This window comes from Salvia hispanica, chromosome 1 (genome assembly GCF_023119035.1).
Source record: "Salvia hispanica cultivar TCC Black 2014 chromosome 1, UniMelb_Shisp_WGS_1.0, whole genome shotgun sequence".
In the NCBI taxonomy this organism is placed as follows: domain Eukaryota; kingdom Viridiplantae; phylum Streptophyta; class Magnoliopsida; order Lamiales; family Lamiaceae; genus Salvia; species Salvia hispanica.
The window spans coordinates 47,853,088-47,870,018 of NC_062965.1; the positions used below are offsets into that span (position 1 = coordinate 47,853,088).

Genomic DNA, 16,931 nt, shown 5'->3' on the forward strand with positions numbered 1-16,931 from the left:
ATCAATCTAAGTTCTCCAAATCACTCGCCAAATCTGAGAATCGTGTACCGTGAAGGTGGCCACCTTCAGCGGACACATCGCCGGCCAACCGCTGATGGCTCACGGCTCGCGTGCACATTATTCCGAACAGGATTTGCGGTCCTATTGGGAACCGAATTCGTTAAACTCGGGCTGGCATCGCCAAAACCCGCGGGCTACAACCCCAACAGATAGGCCTCAAAACAAACATTTTATGGCATGACAACAACTTTAAAATAATCACTGCTTTATTTTGAGAAAATGATTTTTCATAACTTCAAAAGTATTTGCTTTATATCCACACTATAGTGCTGGATATTAAAAGAAAGCCCACCTGATATGCTTATCTCCAAATAACAACTCTCGTGTTGGCCTCACTTTGCCCTCGAGCAAAATATCCTTTGAAAATAAATAGCGTAGCACGCTAATTAGTACTTGAAATATTTCTCATGAGAAACAATGCATGCATCCTAATGGATAGCACCTATATCTTAGTCTCGGCTTATAGGATTTCTAATCCTACCTCGGGCTTCACTACTTCATAAGGTTTGATTATTCACTTCACTAATTTCGGGGAAATCTCTATTTTCTCGAAGATAATCACTTGGGTATTTATTTATTACAGTATGGATTCATGGAAAATCCCTCTCTAAATCCTTTCTTTGAATTTTCTTAAGGCTGCCCATTCGCTCCTCCAACTTCAATAGTTTCCATCTTCGGAAACTTAGTAAATTATTCGGAAACTAATCATTTGAGCTCCAACTCAGTCCTTAAATTAATTCCAATCCATCCTAAGTAATTCTTGGCCCAATTGTTAAATCTTGGTTCATGCTCTATTCTCTTTTAAAACATCTCGGCCCACTTCCAATTAGTTGCAACAGTCCAACAAGCAAAACTCTTGGCCCACTATTACTTAAATTCCCTTGAGTCCATTTCCACAATTAGACAAGTCCATCCACCATACTAATTAATACCATCCAAACTAAATTGATTCTCGGCCCAACTATTTAAATTGGGCAGCCCAACTCCTCACTTTTGTTACTTAATTGGAGCTTCTACTTACTAGCCCAAATAACGTTTAAATTTCGCAGTCCAACTTCTCAACAAATTAAATGGCCCTCTGCCAATTGATTAGTTAGTCCATGTGAGGAAAAATAATTTCACTTGGCCCAATTAAAGCAACTAGAGTGGCCCAATCAATAAAAGTCCAAATATACTCCTTCCTCCATCGGCTACTATACTCCCTCTCAACACCAAATTCCTTATTTTTTAATTCTTTCCTAAATATCCAATTAGAAATTCCAAACTGATAGAAAGCAGCGGCAGTTTCTCCTCCGCCAAACCCCTCTTCTTCCTCCGACGAATTCACGCCGCCATCGCTCCCCTCTCCGGCGAATCCAACCAGATCGCCAGAGCTTCACCAGCGCCAGCCGTCTCCCGGCTCTCACTCCTCTAATCCTTTCTCAACTCGATTCACACCATTAATTTCCCAATTAGAACCCTTAATTTGGGAGATGCAGCGCCTACCTCCGCCTCTCTCTCCGTCGAGTTTTTCTCTCCCGACGAAGTCGCCGACAGAGAAGGTGTCGCCTTTCACTCTCCGTCTCCCTCTCTGTTTTCTTTTCTCCGCCGGGACTCTTCCTCCGGAGACCGCAGCGCCGCCACCGAACAAGTGTCGGGGAGCTTCTAGCGCTGCGTACTCTCTCCGGCTCTCTTCCTCGCGCGTGGGAGTTTCGAGGTCCGCCGTCGCACCCACGCCGCCAGCTTCAACGGGCAGAGCCGCTGCCGGTGCCGGTGCCGCCTCCGGCTTCCGTCGAGCTCTCCTTCCTCCGTCGAGCCTCTCGTCGGCTGCGGGTCTCCAGCCGTTGACGAGGAGTTTTCCCAGCGCCCCTCGCGATGGCCTCCGTCGAGCTCTCCGGCGCTCCGCCGTCGCTCGACCATCGCCAGACAGCTCCACGTATACTAAGCTAAGTCTTCTAACTTAGCTATTTTACTTAGTCCTCTTAAGGGCAGTAGCTATGTGCTAAGTTCAAAGTTGGATTCTTGAGATGAGTTCTCATCCTTAACTATTACTTGATGGAGAGAGTTCTCTTATTTCTTTGAAAGGTGCATTGCTATTGTCTTATGTTTGTGAGCAGCTTATCTCTTATTATTGCAAGTCCTTGGGTGTTGATGTTGCTGGATTCCATCGTTGCTTGGCTAACCATGCTTTACAAATTCTCACTAATTGTTGAGGCTAGTTCTAAGTTCTCATCTAGAGCTTGCTATGTTGAAATCTATATGAATGCTATTTACTTAAAGGATGTTGGGGAGAATTACCTTGCTTTGGTGATTCCTTAATTGTTGGGCAGCTCAAGAGCTTCCTCCCTTTCCTCTCATTCCTTGCTACTCTTTGCCGAGAAGTTTCTAAGTGGTAAAAAGGTGAAGCAAGAGGTGTGGTATGGCTCTTTATATAGCCAACTCTCTTGGCTTGTTGGGGAAGATACCAAATTCCCTTTTGAGCTAGTTGTTCACCTCTCTTTTTGAATCTTGAAAAAGGCTTCCTTGCCTAATATGTGAAAGTCTTGGAAGATGTTATACTTGGTGATCAAGTCTCTTAATTGATCATGTGGTGGAAAAGGATTTTTCACTCTTTAGGTCAAGGGGATGACTCATCATTCTTTATCCAATTGTGATTACATCCACTTTGGGAAGATTTGTGATATCTCATTCCTTGTCTCCTTGCAAACACTCTTGCAAAATCTTTAAATGGCTCCTTACCATTTTCTTGAATAACATTTTCCCTTGGTTTTTGTTGAAGAAGGAATCTAACTATTTTGGGAATTTCCTTGGCAGGTTAAGAGACAACTCATGCTATCTCTAGGAGACTACTAATTGACCTCTTGGCATGGAGTGGGGATCAAGAATCGAGATGTGTGTAGAGAGGATCCTCAATGAAGATTTAGCAAATCCCTACTTTTGTTTCTTTACTTCATTTAGCTTTCTTAGGAAATTTCTTTTGTAAAGTAGATATATCTTCTCTACTTGTTCCAGCACCAATATCCATGTAATCTTTTTCATGAAAGGTAGTTCTCCTATATTGTAAGGTATACCTCCAACCTTTCTTCTTTTGAATAAATTCCAATAACACTTGCACACCTATTTATGTGAAATTCTTGGCATTCTCCTTTCTCTTCCTCCAACCATTGTAGTTTATAAACTTGAAATTCCTTACACTTTAATTCCATATGGTATAAGAACCAAACATAACTTAATTCCTTTACTCATGATAAAATCAACTTAACATAGATTCAATCATCTCTTCGTCCAATTTTTTTTTTATACTCCAAAAATCTATGCAAGAAAACTCGGGGTGTTACAATAATAAACTCATATCAATTAATAAGCTAATGATCTGTTTTCATAAAAAGTTTAAACTAAAAAAATGAAGAACAAAACATATTCCACTGAAGTAATAAACAACAAAACAGAACTACTGTTAGAGAACAGAACAACAAGCATCAACATTGTTGTTTCCTCTTTTTCTTCTTCTTCAACTCCTGTATCTTGTCACAATTCCTTGAATCATGCTGACCAATCTCGCCACATTTTCCACATTTCCTTCCAGGCTTCGACAACTCTCTTATTTCTTTCTCAAGTCGTGAAAGACGTCGACCAGAACCCTTGGTGCTGACAACATCAGGTGGATGAACTTCTATTTCACTAGGGACTTCTGAGCCATAAAAATTCTCAATCATCTGTCTCTTTTCACTTATAGACAATACATTTCTCTCACCAAGTACTTCTTTTTCTCCCTTCAGCCATAATATGTCTAAATGCACGAATTTTATCACCATCTCCCTCTATAAGTCGTGCGATATCATAAAAATCTGCATGCATATCCCTGTATTCCTGCTTCGTCTCATCCACAGCAATAAATGACTCAATATTATCATCAAAACCAAAATGCACAGGCTTGACAAATTTAGACTTCAACCAGCGTCCTCCATGTAACTCATCAGGGACTAACTTCAATTTTTTGTTTCTCAAGATCCAAAATATGTGACTGCAAACGAGCCCAAGCCTCTCAAACATCTTACAACCACATGCATATGAATCACAAGAAATTGAGTATGAAACTGTCCAGTTCTTTGAGAACTTATCATTCAACACATAAATCTCATTCTCACCAACGGTTGACACTGTCACCATGGTGACATTATCGACTGCTTCCTCAATCTCACTCTGAATTAGTTTGAAACCACTGTCACTATAAATTGTTGATGCATGCTTCTCAAGAGCCGAATTTGTTTTCAAAGTTGGAATTGTGTTAAAATCCAAGTATTCAAGCCTATTATTGTTGCTCCTTTGACCATCCAATGCATTGTTGTAATACATAAGAAATTCAACAAGATTAGATCGAGACTTGGAGTACCTCTTGAAGAATATGTTCTGAGATTCAGATATAGATGTGGTCTTTATCAGTGAACTCATTGGAAAATCCCTAAAATATGCAGGAACCTGTAGTTCATCAAGTAATAAAAATACTTCATTTATTGGCTAATATACTTCAGCAGACAGAAAATATGTTTCCAAAGGAGGATACGTACCCAATATTTTCGTGAGTCAAACATAGAGGTAAACCACTCATTGTCCTTAAGCCCATATTTTTCCATTACATTATTCCAGGATTCTTCAAATTCTTCAGGCTCTATCAACTCAGACCAAACACAACTATTTAACTCCTTTTTCAAATCTTCATTACCAAGTTGACTCTTTGGTAACTTTTCCACAACTTTAAACATGATGTGCCACATGCACCATCGATGTCTTGTATCAACAAGGACTCTTTCCACAACAACCTTCATTCCCAAATCCTGATCAGTAATGATCAATTTTGGTGCAGAACCCATGCATTTGACAAAACGTTCAAACAACCATGAGAAAGAATCGGCATTTTCCTTAGATAATAAGCCTGCACCAAATGTTACAGGTCTTCCATGGTTGTCTTTTCCTGTGAACGGTGCAAATATCATGCAGTACCTGCATTAAATCAATTCATCAAAAAGATTCAGTAAATGTTATGCAGTACATGAATTATAAGTTAGTTCATTCTGTTAATTAAATACTTCATCTTGTCGGAGTTTTACTACATTCAACTAAGAATTCTAAATAATTATGCACTCACTTCATTCCAGTAGACTATTAATTCATTATTGACAGTTACTAGTACCTAAAGTCAATGTTTCATGCATATGCAAGTTGATCACATCAATAATCATTTTACTATAAACAGCATTATAAGTTAGTTCATTTTGTTTGGTAAATACTTCATCTTGTCGGAGTTTTACTACATTCAACTAAGAATTCTAAATAATTATGCACTCACTTCATTCCAGTAGACTATTAATTCATTATTGACAGTTACTAGTACCTAAAGTAAATGTTTCATGCATATGCAAGTTGATCACATCAATAATCATTTTACTATAAACAACATACTTCATACCTATTAGTTGAATAGGTTGTGTCAAACGATACTATATCACCGTAGAGATGGAAATTCTTCTTAGCAATGGGATCACACCAGAAAAGACGAGTGAGCCTATCTTTGGAGTTCACCTCAAAATCATAAGTGAATGCCGGACAATTCTCCTTCTTTCGGCTCATTTCATTAAGTATCATCTGTGCATCTGCCCCACGAGTAAATGCTCTCAAGTCGCGCCTATAGTTTCGAACTTCTACAACCGTACACCCAACATAATCCAGCCCACCAAGAACCTCATTCAGCAACTTAAAAGTCAACGTAGGACCTATGTTTGCACTTGCACAATCTAATATAAATTTCTGATGCATTAGATCAATGTTGCGATTCAGCCTCATGAATCGCCTATGGCGTCCCTCAACCATATCATGATTATGTTTTTCTTCAAACTGTTTGACAACATAACCAATTCCCTTAGAAAACTTAATCCCAATTTTAGACTTGCAAAAACACTTCCTAGAAGATCGTCTTCGTTTTGACTCATGCCCTTGCATTTTATTTTTCTTCTCACCTTCTCTACTACACACAACATATAACCATGTGACAAGATCCCCCTCCTTCTTTGATCCATGTTTACGAGTGTCAAACCCAACATACCGTGCATACTTATTATAGAACTCGGTAGCATCATCAAGTTTAGGAAAAATCTGTCCTACATAGGGCTTTAGTTGGGATGGACAGTCAGGTAGGTATGACACTGATATAAAACATGCAAACTACTGTCAGTGGAAAACTAAAACAAACAATTTATGCCTACAAATTTAGTTCATTATAACAACAGTTTAGTTCATTTAGCTGTTTTATTACTTCATTATAACAACAATTTAGTCGAATTAATGGCATACTTTAATGTGCAAACAACACATCAGTTAAAGATGTTACTTCATTATAATATTTTATTAATTCATTTTAACAGTGATTTACTTCATTATTAATATCAGGAATTTAATATTCAATAAGAATAGAAGTTCAGTTTTAATGGTTATTACTTCAGGATAACTTAATTTTACTTCATGAAGAGTACAAATCGCATATACACTACAATAATATCAGAATTTAATATTCAATAAGAATAGAAGTTCAGTTTTAATGGATATTACTTCAGGATAACTTAACTTTAATATTCAATACTTCATTCATTAAGAGTACAAATCGCATATACACTACAATAATATCAGAATTTAATATTCAATAAGAACAGAAGTTCAGTTTTACTTGTTATTACTTCAGGATAACAAAACTTTACTTCATTATGAGTACAAATCGCATATACACTACAATAATATAAGCATTTAATATTCAACAAGAACAGAAGTTCAGTTTTTAGCTCATATTTCCGACCATTTACTTCATTATTAATATGTCTACACTACAGACATGAAAAACATCGAAAATAACACATTGCTCGATTGGAAAAAGTTACGAACCTTCAACTGTGGTATTATCTAATTCTGGCTCTAAATCTGAATCAGAATCCGTGTCAAAAAGAGATCCTCCTGGATTAGTAAGATCATCCATAATCGATCCAGTTGAAGTAGATCCTAATCCGTCTTCAACCTCGGAATTTGTTGATGTAGATCCTAATCGGTCGATATTCTCCATGAGAGTCAGAATATTGCCAAATTGGAGCAAAACACGATGGTGAATCAAAGGCAGTTCGTAATTTAAAGTAGAACGCGATCGTTCGTGGAAGGCAGATTGAAGAAGATTGTAGAAGAACTTGATTGAAGAATTGAACGCGATCGACGAATTGAAGAACTTGATTGAAGATCGTGGACCGCAGATCGTGAATTGAACGAGAATTGAAAGAGAATTGAAGGAGAACGACGAATTGATTGAGATCGTCGACGGCGTCGACGATTGTGAAGGAGAACGTGATCAGCAAGTTTTGCATGTTTTGATAGTAATTTGTAATTTCCTAAAATACCCCTCAGCATGTTTTAATTGAATAAAATTAAAAATAAATTGTAAATTAATCCTAGCCACAAGATTAAGAAAATGGAAGGCCCTAATTTAGTCTCTAGTTCGGCCCTTAAGAATGGTTCGACATTGATCACAACTCGTTATAAATTTTAATAATTTAAACAAAATTGGCTACAACTGTAGACCCAATTGATTTTAATTGGTGATTTGTTGATTGATTGTTAAGTGAGATATCAATTCATTTTAATTTATGGGATTGATGAGATTTATAACCATGATAGGTAAATTGTTAATTGGTTGGAAATTAATGAGCTTTATGATTGCCAATTTATCAATTCATTCTTAATTTATGGGATTAGTGGCAAAATATATTTATTCTCTTCTTAGTAATAAGAAAACTAAATCGATCTTTTCTAACTGAATACAACCACTTAATTTATTTTACTTACCAACTCTCGAAAACTATACATATACAAATGAAAAGATAAATGTATATAAAAGAGGTTTAGGCAGACCCTCTTTTACATTTAGGTAATAAATTGATAATTTAAGGGCTAATAAATTGCTAACAATTTTGTTAGCAATGCAACGAATTGTTGCAAAATTATAGTTCAAATTTAGAGAAATGAGGCTGATTCATAGGTAAATTGTTAATTGATAGGCAATTAATGAGATTAATGGATGCCAATTTGTCGATTCATTCTTAATTTATGGGATATATTTACTTTATTTAGTGCTATCTTCTTAATAATAATAATAATAAAAATTAAATCGCTATAATCTTTGCTAACTATACAACCACATAATCTATTATAATTACCAACTCTTGAAAACTATATATATAAACGCGTATAAAACAGGTTTAGGCAGACCCCCTTTTAGATTTAGGTAATAAATTGATAATTTTAGGGCTAATAAATTGCTAACAATTTCGTTAGCAATGCAACAAATTGTTGCAAAATTATAGTATTGGAAACGGTTTATAATGGCTGGATTTTAGGGATATTTTCCATATTTTTTGACATACTATCTATAGGTTATAATACCTAGAAATAAACGACTACAAATAATAAACGTGTATGTATGATAGATATAAAATCAGTTATTATCTATTCCTATAATTATGTGTCTCGCTATATTATAGAATTCAAATTACTATTATGTTTTGAATTTACAAACATAATACTAACATTAAAATTTGAACATAGGTTATACGACTGTATTCATGTATCCAGTTAATATATATGAAAATTAATTCAAAAATAATTACTTGAACTAATTGATTTTTAAGTATAAATACGCACCTCAATAAAAACTATACTAATTTTAAAAGTTATACACGTATGAAATAAGCATGCATCTAATAATACTTTAATTGACTATGTATAATGCGAAAAGTAATAAATTAACTCAATATATGCATGCAAATAATTGTACATCAAAAAATAAATAAATTGAAAATATAAATTCTAAAATTAAATCCAATCAAAATTTGATATTATAATGTATTCAACAAATATTCATAAGTATGACTGAAATTTTTTATAATTGAATAAGCAACTTATCTGATCTCTTTGTTTTGTACATTAATTTATAAGAAAACTAACACGGAATTAATAAGTTATAGTGAAGTATATTTAAATTTTAACCTAAAAAATAGCTAACTGGTAAAAAAATACACACAAAATTATAACTTTAGATCTTTTTATTGTCCATATTTTGTTTCACTCATATCATAAAACAAATTAAAATTTGATTTTTTGATGTGTTAATATTAATAGTATTTTGTTAAAAATATAGTAATAATTTACTTAACAATTTTGATTCAATATAGTATTATTAAACAGATGAGTCAAAAACCATGTTATTATTTTGTAATCGATGTTCAACATATGTTCCAAATATTCAGAAATGAAAGAAATCAAAAAAAAATTCGAAGTAAAAAAATCAAATTAAAATTATAAAATTCTTAAAATTAAACCTTAAACATATTTACTATTATCATATAGTATCAAATTTTAATTTGTTAGATAACATAGTGAATTGAGCTAGGAACTCTAATATTTTACAAATAGATTAAAAAATATTAATTATATAGCTTTAAAATGTTAAATAGATGGGTTAAGAACATGTAAATACTTTAAATGTGGTTCGACTATAACATTTCAAGAATTAAAAATAAATAATTTAAATATTTGTCTAAAATTCATAAATCAACGGTATACCCCATCAGTATTCATAAACTACTCATCATATATCAAATTTTAATTTGTAGCATGTTATAGTGAATTGAGCTAAGAATTATAATATTTTACAAGAAACAAATAAAACAGTTGCAATATAGCTTTAAGATATAAAATACGTGAGTTATGAGCAAGTGATTATTTTTTAGAACGAAGTTTAATGCAACGTACTAAAATAAGAACTTAAAGAAATTAGAATTTTGGAAAGTGAAGAATTAAACTAAAAACTATGAAATCCTAAAAATCAAAATAATAAATTAATGGTTTTTATTTACAATATAATACTAATATTTTAATATGTTGCATGTTATAATGAACTAAGATAGGAACTCTAATAACTTAAAAAGAAAAAGAGAACATATTAATTTTATAGTTTTAATGTATAAAATAGGTGAGTTTAAAATATATAATTAGTATTTTTTATAAGATTCGATGTAATGTTTCAAACATCAAGAATTTAAATAATTTATATTAGAAAGTGAAGAATTAAAATATTAGAAATTGTTAATTAGAAGTATCAAATTTTAATTTATTGCATGATATACGGATTGAGTTAAAAGCTATAATATTCTGAAAATAAAAAGAGAAAGTATTAGATATATAGTCTTAAATAATAAATATATGAGCTAAGAATATGAGATCATTTTTATTAAAGTGACCATACCATTCCAAAATTTAAGAATTTATAGAAATTAATATTTTGAACGGAAAATAATGTAAATTAAAACAAAATCAAACCGTAAACTCAATTAGTATTATTGCATATATAAAAATTTAACTTCTTCCATGCTATACCTACATTGACCTAAGAACTCTGATATTTTACAGAGAAAAATAAATTATTAACTTTATAGCTTTAGTATTAAACAAATTAGTTAAAAAAATCTGTTTTTTTATGAGGTTTGTTAATAGATAAAGTAGGAGAGGAAAAAATTGAGAATACATTTTTATAAATAAAAATAATATTGATATTAACCAAAATAAACTTGACCAAAAGAAAAAGTAGTACTCCATAAATTTTATATTTGTATAATAGTGAAATTATTAAACTTTTTCATACTATTCATTCTTACACATTAGAAAATTTTTAGGTATTCAATATACTTTTTCTTATAAATTTCTGAAAGATTTAATTATCATAAGATTCACCCAACTTTGCGTAAATATGCTATCAACATATATTTCCCATGATTAAGGTATTCTAATTCATGACCTCATTTATTACTCCTTATTAATGGTTTAGGGGCAACAAGGTATATATACAAAATATAAAAATAATCAAAAACTAAATATATGGTGAAAATTACTATTATATCCCCATTATGGCATTATAGCTTAGGGACATTATGTCCCTAAAACATTTTCTTCTAAAATATTTTCATATGTAACTGCCCATTACAGATTCTTTTATAAAATGTGGCGAATGATATATTGTTGAAATAAGATCCTAAATAATTTAATTATGAATCCCACGTTTACATCTTCACTTGAATTATGCATAACTAACTTAATTATAATTCCACATTTATAAATGCATAAATGTGAATTAACTATTATATATTTAAAATATTGCCCAGAAACTTATAAATATAATCCCTCCGTCGCGGCGAGCATGTACATGGACATTAGGGTGTTTGAGCCCATGCCCGAGCCCGAGCCCGAGCCCGCCTGGCTTGATTCGCCGCGGTCCCTTGCGGCCGACGTCGTGAACCGGAAGACCCTCCGGCACCATCGGTTAGCGTGCCCTCTTGTGAGGTGTTGCCTGAGCCGCCCTCACTAAACCCATGGCATCCTCACCCGTCTTCCTCAAGATAGTGCTTGGCGGGTAGTACTTGTCGAGGAAGGCAGCTACAATGTCCTTCCATGTGGAGACCTTTTCTATGGGCATACACTCAAACCACTCTTTAGCAGAATCAATCAATGAAAAGGGAAAGAGTCTTATCCTTATGGCATTGTCATCGACACCATTCAATTTCGAAGTGTTTGCAAGTTCCACAAATTTGGAGGGGTGGCGGTTGGCATCCTCTGGGCCCTACCTGCAAAAGGAGTTTGCTCGACCCTTTGTATAAGGGTCATGCGTAATTCAAAATAGTTAGCGTCAATATGAGGATCTTCTGGAAAAGTAATCATATTCCCATGATTGAACATGTTCATCACAAGTACTAATTCCTTGTTCTTCTTTTCTAAAGCCTCGCAGGCTGCCCTCTCCGCATCTCTCTCGTCCATCAACATCTAGACCATCTCCTGCAGGTTTTCGAGGTCTGTTTTGTCACCCATTGATCATGTGACTTTTGGCTGTCCTACCATGATCCAAAACTTTAGCTACCATGACTTTTAAGTTAATTAATTGATCTTACTATACTATTTTGCCGCCGTAGATTTTGCGTTTCTAAATTTTTTCACTTGTCTTCTATCATGTCCAATTTTTACTAGTATTTTGTTATCTTGACTTACAATATAACCATTTGAATAAAATGCAATAAGTAGTTACAAAATTTCATACTATCATAAAAATATTTTAAACAAGTAGAAACAGAGGTTTGGTTTGAGCATGATGAAGAGATCTTTAAGCCGCATTAATCTTGTGCGAAGCGGGGCGGGCCAAGAGGTTGGCGGCCCAGGCAGCAACGGCAGGGCGCATGTGCAACAACGCCTTAACCTTGGTTTTATGCAAGTTGTAAAGGATGGGAATGTGGAGCAGATCAGCCAAGGAGAAGTCATCGCCACCCAAATACTTGGATTTTCCCAAACGGGCCTCGTAAATGTCGAGAACCGTCGTCAGTCCCTTGATCGGCTATTTAGGGGCGTTAAACTGCCTTTGATTGTTAAAGTAAATATTTTTATTGATAAAGTAAACAAATAAATATTTTTATGAGTAAATAAGCATAGATAATATTCGTGGGCTTGATTGTTAAAAATTTGTGATGAAAATTAGCATAGATAACTAATGGGCCTAACCAACAGAATTTGTTGATCCGCCCAATATTAAGTATGCTCGTCTTAGGTGACCCTGGACACAGTTACCAGTGTAAGGTCCATTTATATTTTTCATATGGTAGTAGGAGTAGTAAAATAGTAGTTGCACAAATTAGTGATTAAATTATGTCACAATTTCATAAGTATTAATATATGTGATTATAACTTCAAAATGACTAGGTTGATAATAATATGAGGGCACTATGTAAATCTTCTTCTTGAATGCAAAGTGTTCGATGAATCACTTCTGTCGTTTTGGTTTGAAAATTTAGATCAAACAAGACTTTTCTATTCATAAAAACTTAAAATGAAAGATTTGATTACTTTCTTTAGTCCAAAGATGTCTGACGATATTTTTAAAGTCCAGGAACCATTTTCGTAGTTCACTCTTTTTTATAAAACTTTATACTATCTCAAATGACTAAAAAATTGTATAAAAGCATTATTAATTGCTTGTGGAGTTTCTCTCTTCCGTCTTCATCTCTTACCAACCATCATTTTTATAGTGCATAATAGATTTGTATCTCCTTCATTTGCTATGAATTACTCCTCTGTCCCACTAGAAATGAAACGTTTTCCTTTTTGGATTGTCTCATTAAAAATGAAACATTTCTTAAAATAGAAATAAGGTTATCTCTACTTTTTCCCTCTCTCTTACTTTACTCTCTCTTCTTTAACTCACAAAACAACATTACATAAAATTCTGTGCCGAAAAGCAAATGTTTCATATTTATTGGACGGAGGGAGTATAATTTAAATTTAGCACAACTATTAATTGATAACCATGCCTCGATAAGTGATAAGAATTAGTGGTGCCAATGGAAAATTAATTCACAAAAATTAGCAAGCAAGAAGAATGAAACAAAGCATTGAATCACGAGAGATAGCTGCCAAAAAAATTGAATAGTATGAAAAATTGGCAGTATTTAGTGAGAAATGTTTGATACTTTGATAGGATAGAGATGAAAGAAGAACAAGAAAATTAGAAAAATTTAACACGGAAGTGAGTGAAATTTTTTGACGTGAAGGTGGAGTATTAGATATGAATCATGATCATGGAGATTTAATTGGGAGTTTTTGGCGTGGAGGTGGGAGTATAGATATGAATCATGAATATTGATCATGAAGATTTAATTTGATATATTTAAATATTAACACTAAAGTTTTTTAAGTGAGTTTTTGACGTGGAGGTGGGAGTATAGATATGTATCATGATCATGGAGATTTAATTTAATATATTTAAATATTAACACTAAAGTTGTTTAAGTTTTAAATATAATAGAGGATAATTCAATAAATAAACAATATAACTAATAATAAAACTGATTTAAATTATGTGCGAATATCTTTTCTCTTTTGTGTTATTGAAATGCGTTGCGTTACTATTTTCGTTCGTTTGGCAGAATTTGTCCAATTTGGAATCTTAAGAAAATTAGAAAACAAATAAATCAGCAATGTGGGCCTAGCCATACACAGTCCAATTTGATTATTTACCCTAAATTAGACCCCAATTTTATTTGTACCCTAGATCTTACCCTCAATGCAATGCAGCCTCTCATCTATCTTCTCTTCTCGTCGCCCTCATCTATCTCATTTAAGTTTTACTTGCCCAACCCATTTAGGGTTTATGAGGGTTTATGAATAGCACCTCATTCATTTCATTTAGGAGCATTCATTTCGGAGAATGTCAAACCTATTCAACTGTGACCAGAATGAAAGCCCACTGGATCGATGCTCACGGTTACACGAGAAAGAAATTCCCTCATTCGGTTACACAAGAAAGAAGTCCTACAAATTTTGCGGGAATGCCCTTATTACGACACCCGTAAATGCATCTCGTTTGGCAATGAAATGCCCATCCCAAAAATATAATAATTTTTCCGCCGATAATGTAAACTATGTTGGAAAAATTACTACCGGATAATGTCAATTCGAATGCTAGGAACGTCAATCCATTGAGTTCACGAGCAACAAACATTTTTTTATTGAGCAAAATTGGAAGTTGAAGAATGAGTTCGCGAGCAACAAGCAATTTTTCAATGAGCGAAATTGAAAGTTGAAGAAAGAAAGTTGGGAGTTGAAAGCGGAAAAGTGCCGATCAAGTGTGGAAGAATGGTGTTCTAGGTGTATATTTAAATATTTTGTGGATTTTTTTTGTGCCAAGTGGCATTTCTTAATTTCTCTAGAATTCCCTTTATTTCACTGGAACTTTCTATAGTTTAAGTTAACATTGTGGGCTAATTTATCTCCAACAATAAAAAAAATCATTTCATGTTTGTCTCTAATTTACAAACTCTATAAACTTTAACATAATTCTTATAATGTACTCCCTTTGTCCTAAAATAAATGACTCATATTCCTTTTTTGAATGTCCTAAGATAAATGACTCATTTTTTTTTGGTACTCTCTCTCTTACTCTTTTTCCTCTACTTTATTAATTCTATTACTTTATTCACTTTCCACTTTACTAACAAAACCTCATTTCCTTAAATCTCGTGCTGAAAAGTTTGTGACCACTTATCGGAGAAAATATTTATTTTCAACCGTATATTAACTCCAACAATAATTCTCATAGTATTCAAATCATATAATTTAGTATGTATTAATTTAATCCTTGATGATTTCGAATTAACGGCTAAAACGCATACCAATATCTCACAATATCAAATGCAATTTTATTCATATAAAAATGTACTATAATTTTACTCTGGCTTCTCACATGTATTAGTAGTAATCATCACTTTTTCTTTTTTCTTTTTTTTTTGTGTTTTTTTAGAGTACATTCACTATAAGCCTCGATTTATTTATTATTTTATTATTTTATTTTTTTTGTCGGAACAACGAATTTATTCTAGGACCATTTTTGGGGCGTTACAAACATAGTAGAGAATCAATTAACACGAATAATTGGAGTATACTATATAACATAATTTCATGCTTAGTATGTTTTTTTTTTTCAAATTACAATTATGAAAATATTACACTCCACATGTCCCTATATATAAAGTTCATATAAATTAATAATAGTATGTGATTTTAGCAATTACTTGTTCTTATTAGTCCAAAAGGTTAATTAGATGAACTTCTCATGGTTCGATAATCCGATTAATACTTTTGTTTTCAAATGTTATGAGTAAAATTTATTACTACTGGTATTTTTTCAAATCATGTGAGTTAAATTATTACTAACAGAATATTACTAACAGAAGTATTACAAAATTTATTATGTAGATTTTAATAATATAAATACATAAAAACGGTAGAATGAGTGGGCTCTTTTTCGTTCGGACAGTGTGTATTACACCCAAACAGGTGATCCGGATTGCTCAGACAGACGCCCATTTCATGTACACCTCTCTCCCTCTATCTCTCTTACACACACAAACACCAGCTCGCCGGCGGGAGGCTTTCCGATATCAATTTCCCCGCTCCTGCCTCCAATTACTCCAATTTCAATTCGCATGGCGGTTCCTCCATCTCTCTCACTACTCCCTCAAGACACACACGCACACATGTGAATTCAAGAGCTTGCTAAGCTCTTGAATTCGGAGAGCTCATACGTGACAACTCGAGTAATGGGAACATTTGGGTTCGTAAACTTGTCTTGATATATCTAAAGCTGATTTTCGAAGTTTAGTACTAATAATATTCATTCTCCTGCTAGATACGTTGCTCCAGAATATGCTTGCACGGGTATGCTGAACGAGAAGAGTGATATTTATAGCTTCGGGATACTAATCATGGAGGTTATTACTGGAAGAACTCCTGTTGATTATAACCGACCGCAGGGAGAGGTAAATCCTAGTAAAATCCAAAGAAACGTCTAATGTGTTTGCGTTTATTGTTTCTCAGACACGGCTTTTATTTGCTACACTCACGAGTACATGATTATACAGGTTAATCTAGTCGAGTGGCTGAAAATGATGGTTGGAAACACGACTTTCATTGTACTATTATTATTTGCAAAAAAATATTAATTAATTTAGTACTACTATTAAATTAGAGAACGTTGTAATAAGTTTTGCTCGTTTTAACATCTGTTTCTACATGTTTTTCCTGCTGATTTAGTTGGTTAATCTTGTGTTACTATAATGTTTTCTTGCACTTGTTTTTAGTATGGATTGGATGCTCTCTCTTGTTGGCAGTCCTAGATGTTTGACATGCTTTGGCTAACACCAATGCAGAGCTTGTAAGTTGCTGGTAGAGCTCTAAATAATTTATAGTATATGAGTAAAGGCTGCACGGTT

At 33.5% G+C, this 16,931-nt stretch overlaps 3 protein-coding genes across 5 annotated transcripts; 2 read left to right on the forward strand and 1 right to left on the reverse strand.

Annotated features, from left to right (window-relative positions):
• The first annotated feature begins 1,300 nt into the window (after positions 1–1,300).
• On the forward strand, positions 1,301–3,187 carry LOC125211092. 3 transcript variants are annotated; one of them, XM_048110784.1, is made up of 2 exons: positions 1,301–1,985; positions 2,854–3,187. In XM_048110784.1, exons 1-2 carry the CDS (start codon positions 1,533–1,535, stop codon positions 2,890–2,892), a joined length of 492 nt encoding a protein of 163 aa, XP_047966741.1. In that variant the 5' UTR covers positions 1,301–1,532; the 3' UTR covers positions 2,893–3,187. The 3 variants fall into 3 exon arrangements, 1 of the variants encoding a protein (XP_047966741.1); XR_007174454.1 differs by lacking the exon at positions 1,301–1,985 and adding an exon at positions 2,380–2,451; XR_007174457.1 differs by lacking the exon at positions 1,301–1,985 and adding an exon at positions 2,392–2,456.
• Positions 3,188–3,518: 331 nt separating this feature from the next.
• On the reverse strand, positions 3,519–7,144 carry LOC125199077 (protein FAR1-RELATED SEQUENCE 5-like). The gene is made up of 5 exons (XM_048097242.1): positions 6,970–7,144; positions 5,507–6,239; positions 4,608–5,040; positions 3,801–4,518; positions 3,519–3,730 (listed from the first exon to the last, which is right to left on the reverse strand). Exons 1-5 carry the CDS (start codon positions 7,142–7,144, stop codon positions 3,519–3,521), a joined length of 2,271 nt encoding a protein of 756 aa, XP_047953199.1.
• Positions 7,145–15,987: 8,843 nt separating this feature from the next.
• On the forward strand, positions 15,988–16,718 carry LOC125202781 (probable serine/threonine-protein kinase At1g01540). Its single transcript, XM_048101245.1, has 3 exons — positions 15,988–16,273; positions 16,349–16,478; positions 16,581–16,718. Exons 1-3 carry the CDS (start codon positions 16,260–16,262, stop codon positions 16,659–16,661), a joined length of 225 nt encoding a protein of 74 aa, XP_047957202.1. The 5' UTR covers positions 15,988–16,259; the 3' UTR covers positions 16,662–16,718.
• Positions 16,719–16,931: the final 213 nt, after the last annotated feature.